The sequence below is a fragment of the Lampris incognitus genome, chromosome 17 (genome assembly GCF_029633865.1).
Source record: "Lampris incognitus isolate fLamInc1 chromosome 17, fLamInc1.hap2, whole genome shotgun sequence".
Lineage (NCBI taxonomy): Eukaryota > Metazoa > Chordata > Actinopteri > Lampriformes > Lampridae > Lampris > Lampris incognitus.
Genome location: NC_079227.1, coordinates 24,645,153 through 24,661,067, shown reverse-complemented (window position 1 = coordinate 24,661,067; position 15,915 = coordinate 24,645,153). Strand labels below are relative to the sequence as shown.

At 44.0% G+C, this 15,915-nt stretch overlaps 1 protein-coding gene across 3 annotated transcripts; it reads right to left on the bottom strand.

Annotated features, from left to right (window-relative positions):
• Window positions 1-15,915, bottom strand: slc16a5a (solute carrier family 16 member 5a). Of its 3 annotated transcripts, none has more exons than XM_056297327.1 (6): window positions 15,856-15,915; window positions 8,601-9,049; window positions 6,623-6,766; window positions 4,810-5,649; window positions 3,157-3,468; window positions 1-2,790 (listed from the first exon to the last, which is right to left on the bottom strand). In XM_056297327.1, the coding sequence occupies exons 2-5, from the start codon at window positions 8,968-8,970 to the stop codon at window positions 3,206-3,208; spliced, it is 1,617 nt and encodes a 538-aa protein (XP_056153302.1). In that variant the 5' UTR covers window positions 8,971-9,049; window positions 15,856-15,915; the 3' UTR covers window positions 1-2,790; window positions 3,157-3,205. The 3 variants fall into 3 exon arrangements, with proteins under 3 accessions (XP_056153302.1, XP_056153301.1, XP_056153300.1); XM_056297326.1 differs by adding an exon at window positions 12,513-12,616 and having other exon boundaries at window positions 1-3,468; window positions 15,856-15,896; XM_056297325.1 differs by having other exon boundaries at window positions 1-3,468.

Here is a 15,915-nt window from a genome sequence, read left to right as displayed (position 1 = left end):
AATAAGACTTTTATTGACGTATCAACAAAGTCTGAGTCAGGTCTGCAGAGTGACTGAAAATCAGACAAAAGCCTCCCTGTCTTTAGACCATTTACAAATCTAGTGAACAATCTACTTGCGTTAGTCAATGTCCTGCTAATCAGGGACCTTGTTGATCAGGACATGTTGGTGGAGCAGGAGCCTCTATCGATGCAAGGATGACGTTAGGATGTCTTCAGTCATCACCCTTTGACAGTCTAATGGTTGTCTTGACATGCTACTACTACTGTTTTCTGCGTAATAATGGTTACACTTACATGATGGAATATCACTTATCATACTTTTGGGCATAAACAAGTTTATCTTCTACTGACGTTATGTCCTGGTTATATGGCCTTGTGCTACTTGCCACGCTTGTTTGTCGCTCTAGTCACATGATACCCACTTGTGCCCTTACGTACTACCATGCAAGTCATTGGAAGCCAGAGTAAATCATGAGATACCAGCGGGAGAAAGAGAGGGTTGGCTACCTGTAGCCGATACTTGGGCACAATATAATTCTAATTCATGAACGAGCATCTGATTTACAGCAACGACAACCAACCTCTATATGTGCAACAACACACGCACGGCGAGATAACGGATTTAGCACTCACCGTTTACTCTTGGACTAGAAAAAAGGCAACCTTTTACACACTTATTATCAATGCATTTCTCTTTAGTCAACTTTTAGAAGATAGATACATTTGGAATACTTTTTGTTCATGATCAAAATGTACAAATAATACATTTGTATCAAAGGCATGATTTATAAAAGCAACACTAACCCTTAGAAAAAATACTGAACTACCTTCGGTACAGAAACGTCACTGACTACACTCCAATGTAATTTCAGTGTCATGTCTTGATCACCAAATAGTTTTTATCTGAAAAAAAAACCAAAACAAAATAATAATGCTAGATAATTTTATCTGTATCTCCAGAAAAACACATTTTTGATAATGCATTTTCTATTTGCTCTATTACACAACAAAAGGAACTTTTTAAGATAGTTTTTGGATGCATTAATATTTATTCACACACTTGTATCATATTCATTCCTGTACTGATAGTAATCCTCACAGGAAAGTAGGCTATTGTTCAAAATGTTCCAGGTCAAAACTAAAGCAAAGTGTTTCAGTATAATAATAATAATCTCACACACACACACACACACACACACACACACATATATATATATATGTGTGTGTGTGTGTGTGTGTGTGTGTGTGTGTGTGTGTATTACACTACACTGCCACCCAAACACCTATAAAGCAGGAGCAGTTGATAGGTCTTATTCAAAGCCATTCCTCATCAATATGGCCTAACTACAATGAAAGAGTACAACTCTTCTTAGCCCCCCCCAAAAAAAGAAGTGAGAGGCAGAACATAAAATGAAAAATCACAGCAGACAACTGAGCTGCACTGTGTGCAGAGTGACACAAAATTACAAACTTTCTGACAGGTGGAAAGAATTCAGACAGAAAATAAACATGTTTGTGGAGCTCTGCACAGAGAGCAGATGCTGAAACCACAGCTACTAGTGAGTGCTGCAGCCAATGACTGGTGACCAACAAGGCACTTCTACCACGTGTGTGTGTGTGGGGGGGGTCTATATTCTGAATGTTTGAAGTGGCTGCAGCAAAAGCTCCAACACTTAATTGGCTCAAAGTTAACCTCAACTCACGGGCAACAACTATGCAAACGAAAGGAAATATGAGATGGAAAGAATAACACACACACACACACACACACACACACACACACACACACACACACACACACACACACACACACACACACACAGAGTACAGTTGGAATTTTTTTGGCAGAAAATGGGCTCTTACAAGACAACACTTTACTTACAAACACTATGTCTTGATAACCAGGATCGCCCCATCTGGTCCTCAAACACTAGTATGTATACTTTAAGTAGAAACACTTGTAGCAGTAATAATAATAATAATGCACATGGTCCTCTGTGAAATCACATCATGTTCATATGTATCAGAATGCAGATTGAGATAAACATCAATAAATGGGTGATAAAAAAACCAATTTTTTACAGACACTGCTGATGTGCTTGTCCTATTGACTGCAAATTAATCCTACAAAATATTTGAACTCTGATTGTTTAATTAATTAATCTCCTGTGCCAGTTTTTAATGTCCCCATATGGACTGAACACAGAAACTGGCCGGCCCATTTCTTATAGAAATACATAAAATTCTTTACGTTTAAAAGGCACTATTTCATGACAGTATGAGGAGCAGGAAAGATATGCATGTTTAATTAACATATACAGTACATATTACAGTGTGTATAACAGTGTAATAGTCTAAAAAGTTGGTGGATCTACCTTTGATGAGCTCACGTGATCAAGGGCCATTGAACCTGGTTATGAAGTGACTTGGCATCTCATGTTTAACGTCTTGGTGCTGTAATAACTAACAGCATTTTTTCCCTCCACTCACTACTCCTTTTGAAGGATTAAATATATGGCTTGGCATCATACATTGTCATGGTGGATTGTGTGATCACATTGATAAGTAAAGCAGCATATTATCACATAGAGTGAAAAACAATCACAATTCAGTGACTCCTTCAGTATAAACACAAATAAGTACCTCAGTTTGTTTTGGTATGTGTCCATCCTCGTCAAATAGTATTTGCAAATGGTTCTTAGCATGTGACAAGCTTGGTGCACCAGACTGGGGGATGACTTGTCATAAAAAAACTGTTCAGATTGTGTTTCAGCCTCAGCAATGTTGTCTGTCACAGAGAAATATAATGAATAATGTTTCATATTCCTTACTGTGATTATTTACACTTTCTGACAATTGTATTGTCCTATAAGGGACACCCACCTGATACATCAAGCCAGATAACAAAATAATAGGAACTAGAAAGTACATTTAAAGAGGGAATATGTGTGGGGAAGCTGAACGGGTTTGCCAGGTAGTAACAAGGTGGTTGCAAAATGTTTAACAATGGCTGCTAATTAATTGCTAGGACATTACTAGGTGGTTGTAGGTGCACTGCATCCACAGGACACCCAATAATAAGCAGGCAATAGCCCATAGAAATCAATGAAAACTGGAAAAAAAAACAACACGAGCACGCTAGCTTTTAACCAACCTGCAAATTACTTGTAAGTACTATTTGACCCAAGGATGAGGCGAGGCTATCAGAGCCTTGTGACGGTCTCAGAGTCTGAGGTCTTGTCTTTGTCTCCCTCTGTTGGCACACTGCTGTACTGACACCGGGGAGCCGTGTCAGCGGGTCTTGACTGGTCTGTCTGCGCTGAAAACTGCCCCTGTTTTGACGTCTTCTTGTCCCTTTTCCCCAGCCAATAAAATGAAACTATGATGAACAGGGCAGATGAGGCAACAATAACACTGCAGGCCAAGAATACATGGAAGTATCGCCCTGTGCTGTCCACCAGCATTCCTGCCAACAACAAGAAGAATGTTATTAATGTCGTCCATCACTAAAATGCAGGCAGAGGAAAAGACAGGCAGAACAAAGAACTTTTTTAGTTGTCTTTTTTTTTTAACATTTTCAATTCTATCAATCTGAGGTTTATTCCACCCCCCTCCCCTCAAGCATTTAATACATTACTTTTTATTTTCCAAGCCACTTCCTAATTAGGGTCACGGGATGCTGGAGCCTATCCCAGCACTCATTAGGCGGAAGGCAGGGAAACACCCTGGACGGGTCACCAGTCCATCACAGAGCAGACACAGACATTCATGCACATATTCATACCTAGGGGCAATTTAATATCTCCAATTCACCTGACTTACATAGCTTTGGACTGTGGGAGGAAACTGGAGCTCCCGGCGGAAACCCACGCAGACAGCGGGAGAACATGCAAATTCCACACAGAGTGGACCCTGGCCGGCCGGCTGGGAATTAAACCCAGGACTTTTTTGCTATGAGGTGAAAGCGCTACCACTGTGCCGCCCCTCATGTAATAGCTACTTGAAATTTGTTAAAATTATTGTACTAGATATATCTTTTTTATTTTTTTTCCAAAGAAGAAAGGATGTGCTGATTGACAGCACTGTTGCAAACTGGTGTTGTGGTCGATCTCATTCTGTAGCCACAGAAATGTTTGGGGAAACATATCTGACATCCGAGAAGGCAGCAGCATTCCAACATGACAGCCTGTGCCCTTTCCCCCCCTTTTTCTTATGTCACTAATACCAACTAGTAACACACACACACACGCGTGTGCACGCACAAACACTCTCCTTAGCTAAGGCTAGAGCTGTTTCTGTAGCCCCTCCCTTTAACCATTCAACTTGTCTAAAAAAAGTTCTTATTTACAGCAACTAAGAGACAGAGGCCACACATTCTACTTTAGTCCTGCTGCTTTTCATAGAATGCATGAATTAATGTGGTTTTGCATGAAGCCTTAAAATAAAACACACATGCGCAAACCCACACACAGACGGAAGTACAAGCACTCACATCACAGTATTTTCACTTGAAACACACAAATTCTTTGTTGCACACTGACACTAAATGGCAGGAAATTGTCCAAACTACAAACAAAAGCTTACACTTGTTTATAGAGCTGGGATTCTCAACACTACAAATACTAATAAGACAAACTATATGTACGATACCATGGAACATCCAAATGATTGATTAAAAATGAGCCCATGTCACTCCCTCTTTCAGCAGCTCATTTTATTTTACTCACTCCCTGCCCTTTACACTGAGACCCCCCCCCCACACACACACACACACACACACCACCTTCACCCCCTGTATTTACAGTACCTGCCAGTGGAGGCCCAATGAGTAGCGTTATGCTTTCCATGATAGCAAGCAGGCCCAGAGCTGCGGGGAAGCGACTCATCTCCACCGTATCCATGAGGACAGTAAACATCAGAGACCCCACCACACTCATGGACAGCCCATAGGTCACCACGAAGGCCAGCAACACAGGGAAGCTGGCTCCAATGCAGCAGATACTGTTACTAAGCCCATTGACCAACAGGGCCGAGGCAAACACGTACACGTGTCTACCTTTGAACCAGGGCAGGTTGAAGAGGACACCGATGGGCGGCCGCACTATAATATTGACCATGCCTATGATGGAAAGGAGCAGTGCGGCCTTGCCCTGCTCCATCTCGTGGGCTGTGGCATATGGTACAATGTACACTAATGACACCACGAACCCCAGCATCATCCAGGTGATGCCTATGACATACACACGGTAGTGTGTGTTCCCGCAGAATAGGTCGAAGGCCATATGTTTCCTCAGGCCAGCCGCAATACCGCTGAACATTGTCCTTGACCACCCCTTCAACGTCTTCTGCTTCTCCTCCTCTGGTTGAGTCGTTGTGTGGTTCATTAGGGGCTGCCCACGACGTCCAGGGGGCACCAGGGGTCTCATCACAGCGCCACACACACAGCAGTTGAGGAGAACTGCCCCCAAAACTAGGAAGCTTCCCCGCCAACCTAGCTCCATGTGGAGGAAATTACCCAGGATGGGTAAGGTACACAGGCCCAGGGCCGTACCTGTGGAGGACATGGCATTGGCAAATGCACGTCGACGAACAAAATAGTGTCCTAGGATGGTCACAGCCGGTTGGAAGCAGAAGCAGAACCCTAGGCCTATAACAAGAAAAGAAGATGGTAAATCATGCATTATATTTAGAATTGGAAAATTTAGAGCTGGAAAAGAGAGTTGGAAAATAAGTACGTGTTTATGGATAAAAAAAAAAATTCAATTATGTAGATAAGACGCAAGTGTTCTTTTGTCAGGTTATGGAAATACAAAATTGATATTCACTGTACTAAATGAATATATGTAGTCCTAAGGCTACGATTACATCGGACACGTTTTCAGCAATGAAAAGGGCCTTTTCTCATTGTTTTCCAGGGAATTGAAGCATTTTTTTTCCCGCTGTCTAAGCACCATGGGGTCCTTGCTTTTTGTCCGCCCAGCGCGCCTTTCGATTCACAGGAAATGCTTTGAGTGCCTTAAGATAAAAATGTTCAACTCTTAGCAGAAAAACGTCCTACATAACAATGGCCTTGGCAGGTCTTCTGAACGGAACTGTTGTACAACAAAGATAGAGGAAAAAGAGCTAAAGCAAGTGCTTTCCATCTCCCTATCCATCTCCCTGTTTAAGCTTGCTATCTGTAATGACAAGTCCAGATGGGTAAGTGTGTAGCTAATTCACGTTTTGCTAACACTGGCACACAAGTTGATTGACAGGTGACTCTCTGGCTGCTTTGCAATGGTAAACGCCTTCTAGTGCCAAAACGGCATCCAGGTTGATTGGGATCAGGACTGTTCAGAGAAAAAGCAGTAGGTTTGCAATGGGGTCACAGCCCAGTCTATATAATGTTGATTCTGATGAGACACGATGAGATGAGATAAGACGTACTTTATTGATCCCCGTGGGGAAATTCATCCTCTGCATTTAACCCGCCCCCAACACACACACTGGAAACAGTGGGCAGCCATGTAGCTAGGAGCAGCTTTGGGATGGGTTCGACTTTAATCTCTTAGCATGAATCGATTACAAACATGGTCATGAAGACTAGCATTACCTTTGCCAATGTGTCTGTTATCACTCACCTGTAATAACCCCGGCAGTGATGTATATCTGAATGATGGATTGAGTGAATGAACTTGCAGCCATTCCAATTCCACTCAGAACTCCACCGAACATGACTGTTGCTCTGCACCCGAATTTTTCCACAAACACACTGCAAAGAGGACCTGTAGAGACAGCGTAATGTCCTTTGGGTTAAATTCCACCTCGAGCATTAAAAACAAAATCTTACATAGAAACGACGAGGAAACTGCCTTAATTCGACAATCCTCTTTGCTTGACCCCACAGCTTGCCTCAATTATCAGTACATGACTGAAATAATTTAGTTGTTCAAGTGTAGGCTTCAGCATCCCTGCGACCCTGACAGCAGGATAAGTGGTTTGGATAATGGACGGATGGATTGTTACTTAAACATTTCATGTGTTTGAGTTTATGATTTTGTGAGGTTCTAAAACTTGGCAAAACTAAATATTTTCTCTAAGACACACAGACATCGTTTTTTGTTTTTGTTTTTTCTGGGTGGACCATGGTCTCTGGTCACAGTATTAACTAATAGCATTATTAATAGTAGTGAGACATGTGCAGAGGAGAGATGATATATTAGGAGAAGGATGGTGAGTACGGAGCTGCCAGGGAAGAGTTAAAGAGGAAGGCCAATGAGGAGGTTTATGAATGTGGTGAAGGAGGACATGCAAGTGGCTGGCATGACAGAGGAAGATGCAGAGGACAGGAAGAGATGGGAATGGATGATCTACTGTGGCGACTCCTAACGGGAGCAGCCGAAAAAAAGAAGATTATTAATAGTAGTTGCAGCAGTTGTAACAATAGGAGGAGGATTGAGATATATATATATATATATATATATATATATATATATACACACACATACATACATACACACACACACACACACACACACACACACACACACACACACACACACACTTATTTATTTTTATTTTTTTCCTTTTGGATTTTCCCCTCCGTTTTTCTCCCCAATTGTACCCGGCCAATTACCCCACTCTTCCAAGCTGTCCTGGTCACTGCTCCACCCCCCGCCGGTCCGGGGAGGGCTGCAGACTACCACGTCTCCTCTGATACACGTGGAGTCGCCAGCTGCTTCTTTTCACCTGACAGTGAGGATTTTCACCAGGGGGATGTAGCACATGGGAGGATCACACTATTCCCCCCAGTCCCGAACAGGCACCCCGACTGACCAGAGAAGGCGCTAGTGCAGCGACCAGGACACATACCCACATCCGGCTTTCCATCCGCAGACACAGCCAGTTGTGTCGGTAGTGACGCCTGACCAAGGCAGGAGCTAACATGGGGATTCGAACCAGAGATCCCCGTGTTGGTAGGCAACGGGATAGACTGCTACGCTACCTGGATCCCCCCCAGGAGGATTTATATTTAACTTAATTTTAACTTCCCCTTGGCATCAGTGAAACACTTTTGTATGGCCAACCTTACTTCTGTATTTCATACTCGTTATGTAATGCTCTGAGGCACACCTTTTAAAAGGATGCTGGTATTTTCTAGAGCAACAGCCACTTGATAAAGACTCAGTTTTCCCTCATGCAGGTGTAAGAGTGACATGTCATAGATAAGTCGCTTATGGACCATGTAATGTGTTTCACCAGATTACATCTTCTGTTAATGCTTTGGGAAATAAAGACTCATTATCAAATTTTAATTTTAATCTGCAATGGATTAACACCGTCTAGGTAGTGTTCCTGCCTTCAGCTCAGTGTCTACTAAGATAGGCTCAACCTACCACAAACCTTGAATTTGATTAGGGGGGTATAGGGAATAATTTAATAAATTATGATTTTAAAATTCTATACTTACTGCATATACATTTTATACATACTGCACACCTTGTATACGGCATCTAGCGCAGATGTCTGCTGAAGGTTTCAGAGAAAGTAAACATCATATATTTTTATGTTTTCTAATTGGAGGTATTGGTGCTGGGTTGATTGGTCTATAGACAATACCTCCTGCATGAAGCACCGATGTCATTATAGAGGGCACCCACGAGGTCTCACTGTTGGTGGCATGGAACTCTTTCTGCAAGTCCGTGTAGAAGATTCCAATGCAGGAGGGGAAGGCAAGGGTCAGAGCCAGAACTATGATGGTGGCAACAAGCACCACCCAGCCCCAGCCCCCATCAGGGGCAGTGACTGCCCCTGGCATCGGCGAGGAGTCCTGGGAGTCATAAATGGTACTCCCCGCCTCACCAGGGTCACAGTTGCTAGCCCCTCTCTCCCTCTCCTGGTCCACACCATTAGCCCGCTTGTGGACCTTGGTGGTCTCCATGTGAAGGCAACAGTCACTTGTCCCTCTTTCTCCATTTCTCTGAGTCATTTTCTGCTGAGTGACTCGGACAGTGCTATCCAGGGTGTACAATTACTGACGCCATCCATATCAAAATAACTCCTGTCACCTGTCGGAAACGACAAAAACAACATATGCGAAGCAATCAGATGTGTCTATCTGCCAAATGGGTTTATTTTCGTATGACAGATTTAATTCAAAGCCAGTTTGCCTGGGCCTGCAGTTGATTTTAAATGCAATGGCCACAAATTAAGAATACAGATAGAGGGCGAGTGTTTCTGCTGCAGCAACAATAATATGAAGCTCACAAAAAGCTCTTAAAAAAGTGGGGAAGACTAAACCCAAAATATTACAGTTAATATGGCTTCAATATTCTTGAATGAAAACTATATAGCACCATAGAGACCCGCTATTTCCTTTTTTTCTAGTTGATAAACTTGTTGAGATTTACTACTTTATTATAATGCTGTGTTACATGTAGGTCTACATGTTTCGTGTGAGCAACCCACCAAGCCAAGTTTTTAGCTTGTGTAAATTTACTATGCAAATAAAACATTCATGTTCTGACTGATTTTGTGTTACCAGAGGGCAAAACAGTTCAATTTTATTCATTTCATAACAGGCTGTTATTTAGATAATCAGAAATTCCCACTTTATGAAGATGAAGATATGCTCTCTCAAATAGTTAGGTAAGAAGTTATTTTCCTTTCTGTTTACACATCTTGTTTATGTCTTTGTCTTGTGTGTGTTGTGCATCCCCAATCAAATTGCTATCATCTGCAAACTTACTTGGCGAGGAATAAAACAAACTCACATCAGAAGCTTTCCGCATTTAGGGAATTCACTTCAAGCTAGAAAATGAATTTGGACCGTTAACAGGGTTTTAGATCAGACTGTTTGTCCAGCGTGGGGATACTGCGAAGTGTACTTTGGCTGTTAGGAAGCTTGCACACGCTTGAGAAAACTCGAGCATGAATGGCCCTCTGTGTGAATGTGCAAGCCTGGTTTCCGCGTGATATTGCAAGCTGCTTAGTATCATTCGCAAAAGAGGAGTGCACTCAGCAGAGTGCAGATCTCCACCAGGTGGACGTATCTCCCCCTTTCTGTTGTTCAAACTTGAAGAAAAACTCCTTTTTCACCTACCGAGAGAAAGGAACTACACGCACACATGGACAGACAAACCAGTGTTTTTCCTGCCATTGTAAGACTTCAGCGCAGAGCCCAAGTCGATTGAACCAGAAATATGGAAAAAGAAAGTCGTTAATATGTAGCACTCAAGCTAAAACAATCTACCCAATAAAAACGTTTTGCCTGTCAGTCTGTGGATGTACAGCCGCCTAGGTGGAGCCTCACACGAATGCGACCAAATCTGACATAAAATGACAGAGATCATCCATCCATTCATCCATTATCCAAGCCACTTATCCCAATCGGGGTCACAGGATGCTGGAGCCTATCCCAGCAGTCATTGGGCGGCAGGCAGGCCATCACAGGGCTGACACATGACCTAGGGACAATTTAGTGCGGCCGATTCACCTGACCTACGTGTCTTTGGACTGTGGGACAAAACCGGAGCACCAGGAGAAAACCAACGCAGGCACGGCACGGGGAGAACATGAAAACTCCCCATAGAGGATGACCCCCACGGTTGGACCACCCCAGAGTTCGAACCAAGGACCTTCTTGCGGTGAGGCGACCGTGCTAACCACTGCAGAACTATGCTGCCTGACAGAGATCAGACTATCATTGTTTCAAAGCCCTTATTAAAAGACTTAAAATGTGTGTAAACATCTTGGTTTTCCTATCACATGAATCAAACCGCGGTGAAATTGGTTTTATATTCAGTGTTCACTGACAGGATAGTTTCCCCTTCTAACCTCAACAGCTTAACGTAAGCAGAACCGATTGTTTTCAGGTTGGTTTTATATTATAGAGGAAAATGCAGCCGATGTTTCAGTCTTGTTCAGTTCAACAGCTTCAGCGGTTGTGACGTAATCGCAAATTAACTTCGTTGAATGTCTACGGAAGTATGTAGGCACCATCATAAAAGTGCTGTTTACGTATACTGAACTTGCAAGAACTTATTTTATTTATCAAAACAACCCAGACCAATTATTCTATGATTAATGATTCTCTCTCTACCTTTTCACAGCTGTTGAACTGCCACTAGCCTATGTTTTATATATTATATAATGGCCGTTTCATATTACAATTAGCTTTTGTAGTAGCTGTCAGTTTTCAACATAACTTCAAAACACCTCTTAACTATTTTGCATCTGGTTTATGAGTTTTACCAACTGTTAAAAAGCCTAAAATCACACCAATAATCCCTAATTATGACTATTCTTTGCATTTTTTCAACAGCTTTATCAATTCAAAAGATAAAGATATATTCAAAGATATGCATATCAAATCACCTCTCATTTGTTATTCAGATCCTCTTACAACTTTCACAGTAGGGAGCAGGTGGAGGTATGCACTGGAGAGAAGAGGAATGAAAGTCAGTAGGAGCAAGGCGGCATACATATGCGTGAACGGTGAACGAGAGGGAGGACAGCAGAATGGTGTGGATGCAAGGAGTAGAGGTGATGAAGGTAGATGAGTTTAAATACTTGGGGTCATCTGTTCAAAGTAACCGGGAGTGTGGAAGAGTGGTGAAGAAGAGAGTGCAGGCAGGGTGGAGTGGGTGAAGAGAGTGTCAGGAGTTACTTGCGACACAAGAGTACCAGCAAGAGTTAAAGGGAAGGTTAACAAGATGGTAGTGAGACCAGCGACGTTGTACGGTTTGGAGACAGTGGCACTGATGAAAAGACAGGAGGTGGAGCAGCAGGTGGCAGAGTTGAAGATGTTAAGCTTTTCATTGGGAGTGATGAAGGACAGTATTAGGAATGAGTAAATTAGAAGGACAGCTCAGGTTGGACAGTTTGAAAACAAAGCAAGAGAGGCAAGATTGAGATGGTTTGGACATGTATGGAGGAGAGATGCTGGGTATATTGGGAGAAGGATGCTGAATATGGAGCTGCCAGAGAAGAGGAAAACAGGACGGCCAAAGAGGAGGTTTATGGATGTGGTGAGGAAGGACATGCAGGTGGCTGGCATGACAGAGGAAGATGCAGAGGACAGGAGGAGATGGAAACGGATGAGCCGCTGTGGTGACCCCTAACGAGAGCAGCCCGAAAGTAGTAGTAGTAGAAGATCGTTTGAACTGAAAAAGCCATTCAAAATATAAATTGGAAACTCTCATAATTAAGCCACTAAGATTGGCATTAGACTTAGACTAGTTTTGTCATTGCCTCCCTTGTCTCATACATACAAGGGAATGAAATTATGTTTCACAAGGACCACAGTGTCGCATAAAAACAAATAACACACTATAAATATTTAGTGTATTAAAAGCAAAATTCACTTCAAAGACCTAAAACACCACAAGCACACGTGACACGGACAGTGAGAAATATGGTCAAAAAGTAATTTTGTGGAAGGTCTAAATGTTCAGGCTGTTGAGGAACCTCACAGCCCGAGGAATGAAACTATTGCATAGTCTAGTGGAGGCAGCATGGATGCTCCGGTACCTCCTGCCAGAGGGTAGGAGGGTGAAGTAGCTGTGGGAAGGAGGGTGGGTGGGGTCCTTCACAATGTTGAGAGCCTTCTGGGTACACCATGCGTCATAGATGGCCTGGATGGATGAGAGAGCAGTTCCTATGATCTTTCCAGCTGTCTTCACTATCTGCTGTAGCGATTTTTGGTCGGAAGCCTTGCAGTTCCCATGTCAGACAGTGATACAGCTGGTCAGGATGCTCTCTAGCTGACCTCTGTCCCGAGGGATCATATGACTCTTAATAAAGGCTTTTTTTGACAAGCTAAAAGCTGTTGAAACTTGTGAGAGGACCTGAATAACGTGTCTGTGAATGTTCTCATTCATCCAGGTCATGGTTATCCAAAGGAGTTGAATCAAGTGCAACTGGACTTGGTATATATCCGTGAAGACGTTTCGCCTCTCATCCAAGAGGCTTCCTCAGTTCGTGCCTTTCTGACTAGACGAAGCTAGTCTGACTGGCTGGTGATGAGACTCAGAATTTATCCTCTTGGAGTCGTTGGTCAGAGCTATAGATGTCCATGGCTCTTTGTGTCCCGATGTTTACAAACGCCCATCGCTAACAGAGCCATAGATATGAGTGGCTCTTTTGTGTACCGATGTTTGGCCGCGCCCGTCGTTATCGGAGCTATTGATATGCGTGGCTCTCTTGTGCTCCGATGTCCAGCCGCGCCCTTCGCCATCGGAGCCAGTCAGACTAGCTTGGTCTAGTCAGAAAGGCATGAACTGAGGAAGCCTCTTGGATGAGAGGCGAAACGTCTTCACGGATATATACCAAGTCCAGTTGCACTTGATTCAACTCCTTTGGATGACCTGAATAACATATGAGAGGTGATTGGATATCATTTTGAATTGATAAAGCTGCTGAAAAAAAAACCCATGTAATAGTCATAATCAGGGATTACTGAACTGACATCTGGTTTTAGGCTTTTTAACAGCCAGTTAAACTCATGAACTAGAGGTGAGATAGTTAAGTGGTTTGAATTTGATATGTTGAAAACTGACAGCTACAACAAAAGCCAATTGTAATATAAAATCGCCATTATAATATATAAAACATAAGCGAGAGGAAATCCAATGGCTGTGAAAGGTAGCGGTAGAGGGAGAATCATTAATCATAGAGTAATTGGTCTGAGTTGTTTTGAGGTCCGAGTTGTTTTGATAAATAAACAGTTACTGCAAGTTGAATATAAGTAAATAGCACTCTTATGACGGTCCCAACAAACTCCCGAGAAGCGCTACTTAAGAGTAAATGGGTTTTTTTTCTCCGTTTTTGCTACTTAGACTGATATTCAATGAAGTTAATTTGCGATTCAGTCACAACCGCTGAAGCTGTTGAATTGAACAAGACTGTTAAACATCGGCTGCATTTTCCTCTACAATATTGTAGCGAATTCAGGGGGCAGCCGGGACACAAACCCAGGTCGCCCGCACAACGGGCTGCGCTAACCAGTCAACTGAAGGGCCCCACCTGTCAGCCAGTTGGCTAGCGAGTCTAGTCATTCGTTGTCATTAAACTACCCCCCTCCTTCAGGAAGCACGTTCCCGTGCTTCAGCGTATTAGCTATGTCACGCCTCTAGGCGCACGCGCTTCCGATGGCCTCATGGTTTCACCATCCCACTTCTGACACCAATATAGCGACTTTGGGGGCAGCCAGGAACCACCGTAGCCAGGACGCGAACCCGGATTTCCCTCACCATGGACGACAGCGTTAGTCAGTCAACTAAAGGGTCCGACCCGTTAGCCAATGGGTTAGAGTCTAGTTATCCATAGTCGTTACACGATCCCCCTCCTTTGGGAAGCACTTCCCCGCGCTTCAGCATATCAGCTCCCTCATGCCTCTGGGCGCACGCGCTTCTGATGGCCTCACGGTTTCACCATCCCACTTCTGACACCAAATGTAGCGAATTCAGAGGGCAGCCGGGAACCCGGGTCTCCCGCACCAAGGGCGACTAATGTAACGACAATGAATGATTAGACTCACTAGTCGGTTAGCTAACGGGTCAGACCCTTTAGTCGACTGGTTAACGTAGTCGCCTGTGCTGCTGGAGACCCGGGTTCGCGTCCCGGCTGCCCCCTGAATTCTCTACATTGGCGTCAGAAGTGGGATGGTGAGACCGTGAGGCCATCAGAAGAGCGTGCGCCCAGAGGCGTGAGGGAGTTGGTATGCTGAAGCGCGGGGACGCGCTTCCCGAAAGAGGGGGGTAGTGTAACTAGTATGAATGAGTAGACTCGCTAGCCGGTTGGCTAACGGGTCGGACCCTTTAGTTGACTTGTTAACGTAGTCGGCCGTGGTGCGGGAGATCCGCGTCACGGCTGCGGGGGTTCCCGACTGCCCCCAGAATTCGCTACAATACCCAACCTGAAAACAATCGGTTCCGTTTACATGAAGCTATTGAGGTTAGAAGGGGAAACTGCCAGCAATATCTAACATAAAATAGACAGATGGCTCCAACAGTTTGCGAGATTAGCCGCGGACGGGGACACACACACACACACACACACACACACACACACACACACACACACACACACACACACACACACACACACACACACACACACACGGTATCACGCCAAAGCGTGTAATACACTCGCTGGTCCAACGTGTATTCTTCTCCGTGGGGAGTTGCTGGCATTCGCGCACTGCACCTCCATACACGCTCGTACTTTCCACGCCTGAGCGAGGCAACCCGTGACACTTGACACGTTGGACCGGCGGTTGTATCACACGCTTTGGCGTGACACTGGGCTGCACACGCGCTGCCGCCTGACGGAAGTAAGTGAGGGGGGGGGGGGCATCCATACAGTACTTGGGCGGTTGTACAGGCGAAGGCAGATGCAAGCAGTAGTCAACTACACGGAGCATCCCCAGCCTTGAGTTCATAAGCGCTATCGACGATACAGCCAAACTAAAAACACTACACCCGTTTATACGTTTATCCACGTAACCGGCTTCCTGTAACTTAAAACCAGCTATTTCTGGGTTTAAAAAGCAACTCACTAATTCCAACCACGCTGGACCAACACAAGCAGCTTGAACGCACCCTCGCTATACTGCCCCGATGGTAATTTCCTGTCAAAAGCCATTAATGGCCGATACGTCCATCATTTATCAATATAAACAATGCTACTCCCGCCCCCCTCCTAAAAAATGCTGGCAGTAATTTTATCGCAAATCTGGTATTTTCGCCGAGTAGATCTATAGTCATCTATAATCATATTGAACAAATTCATTCGGCAAATCCGTCCCAAACGGGAATCAATATAAACCAAACACATTTTTTAATAGTCAGTTGGAAATATAAAACGTCCTCACCCTTGTACACCGATGTGCACAGCCTCGTCTACCACCCCTGCCCGCCGTCTCGTAGTCTCG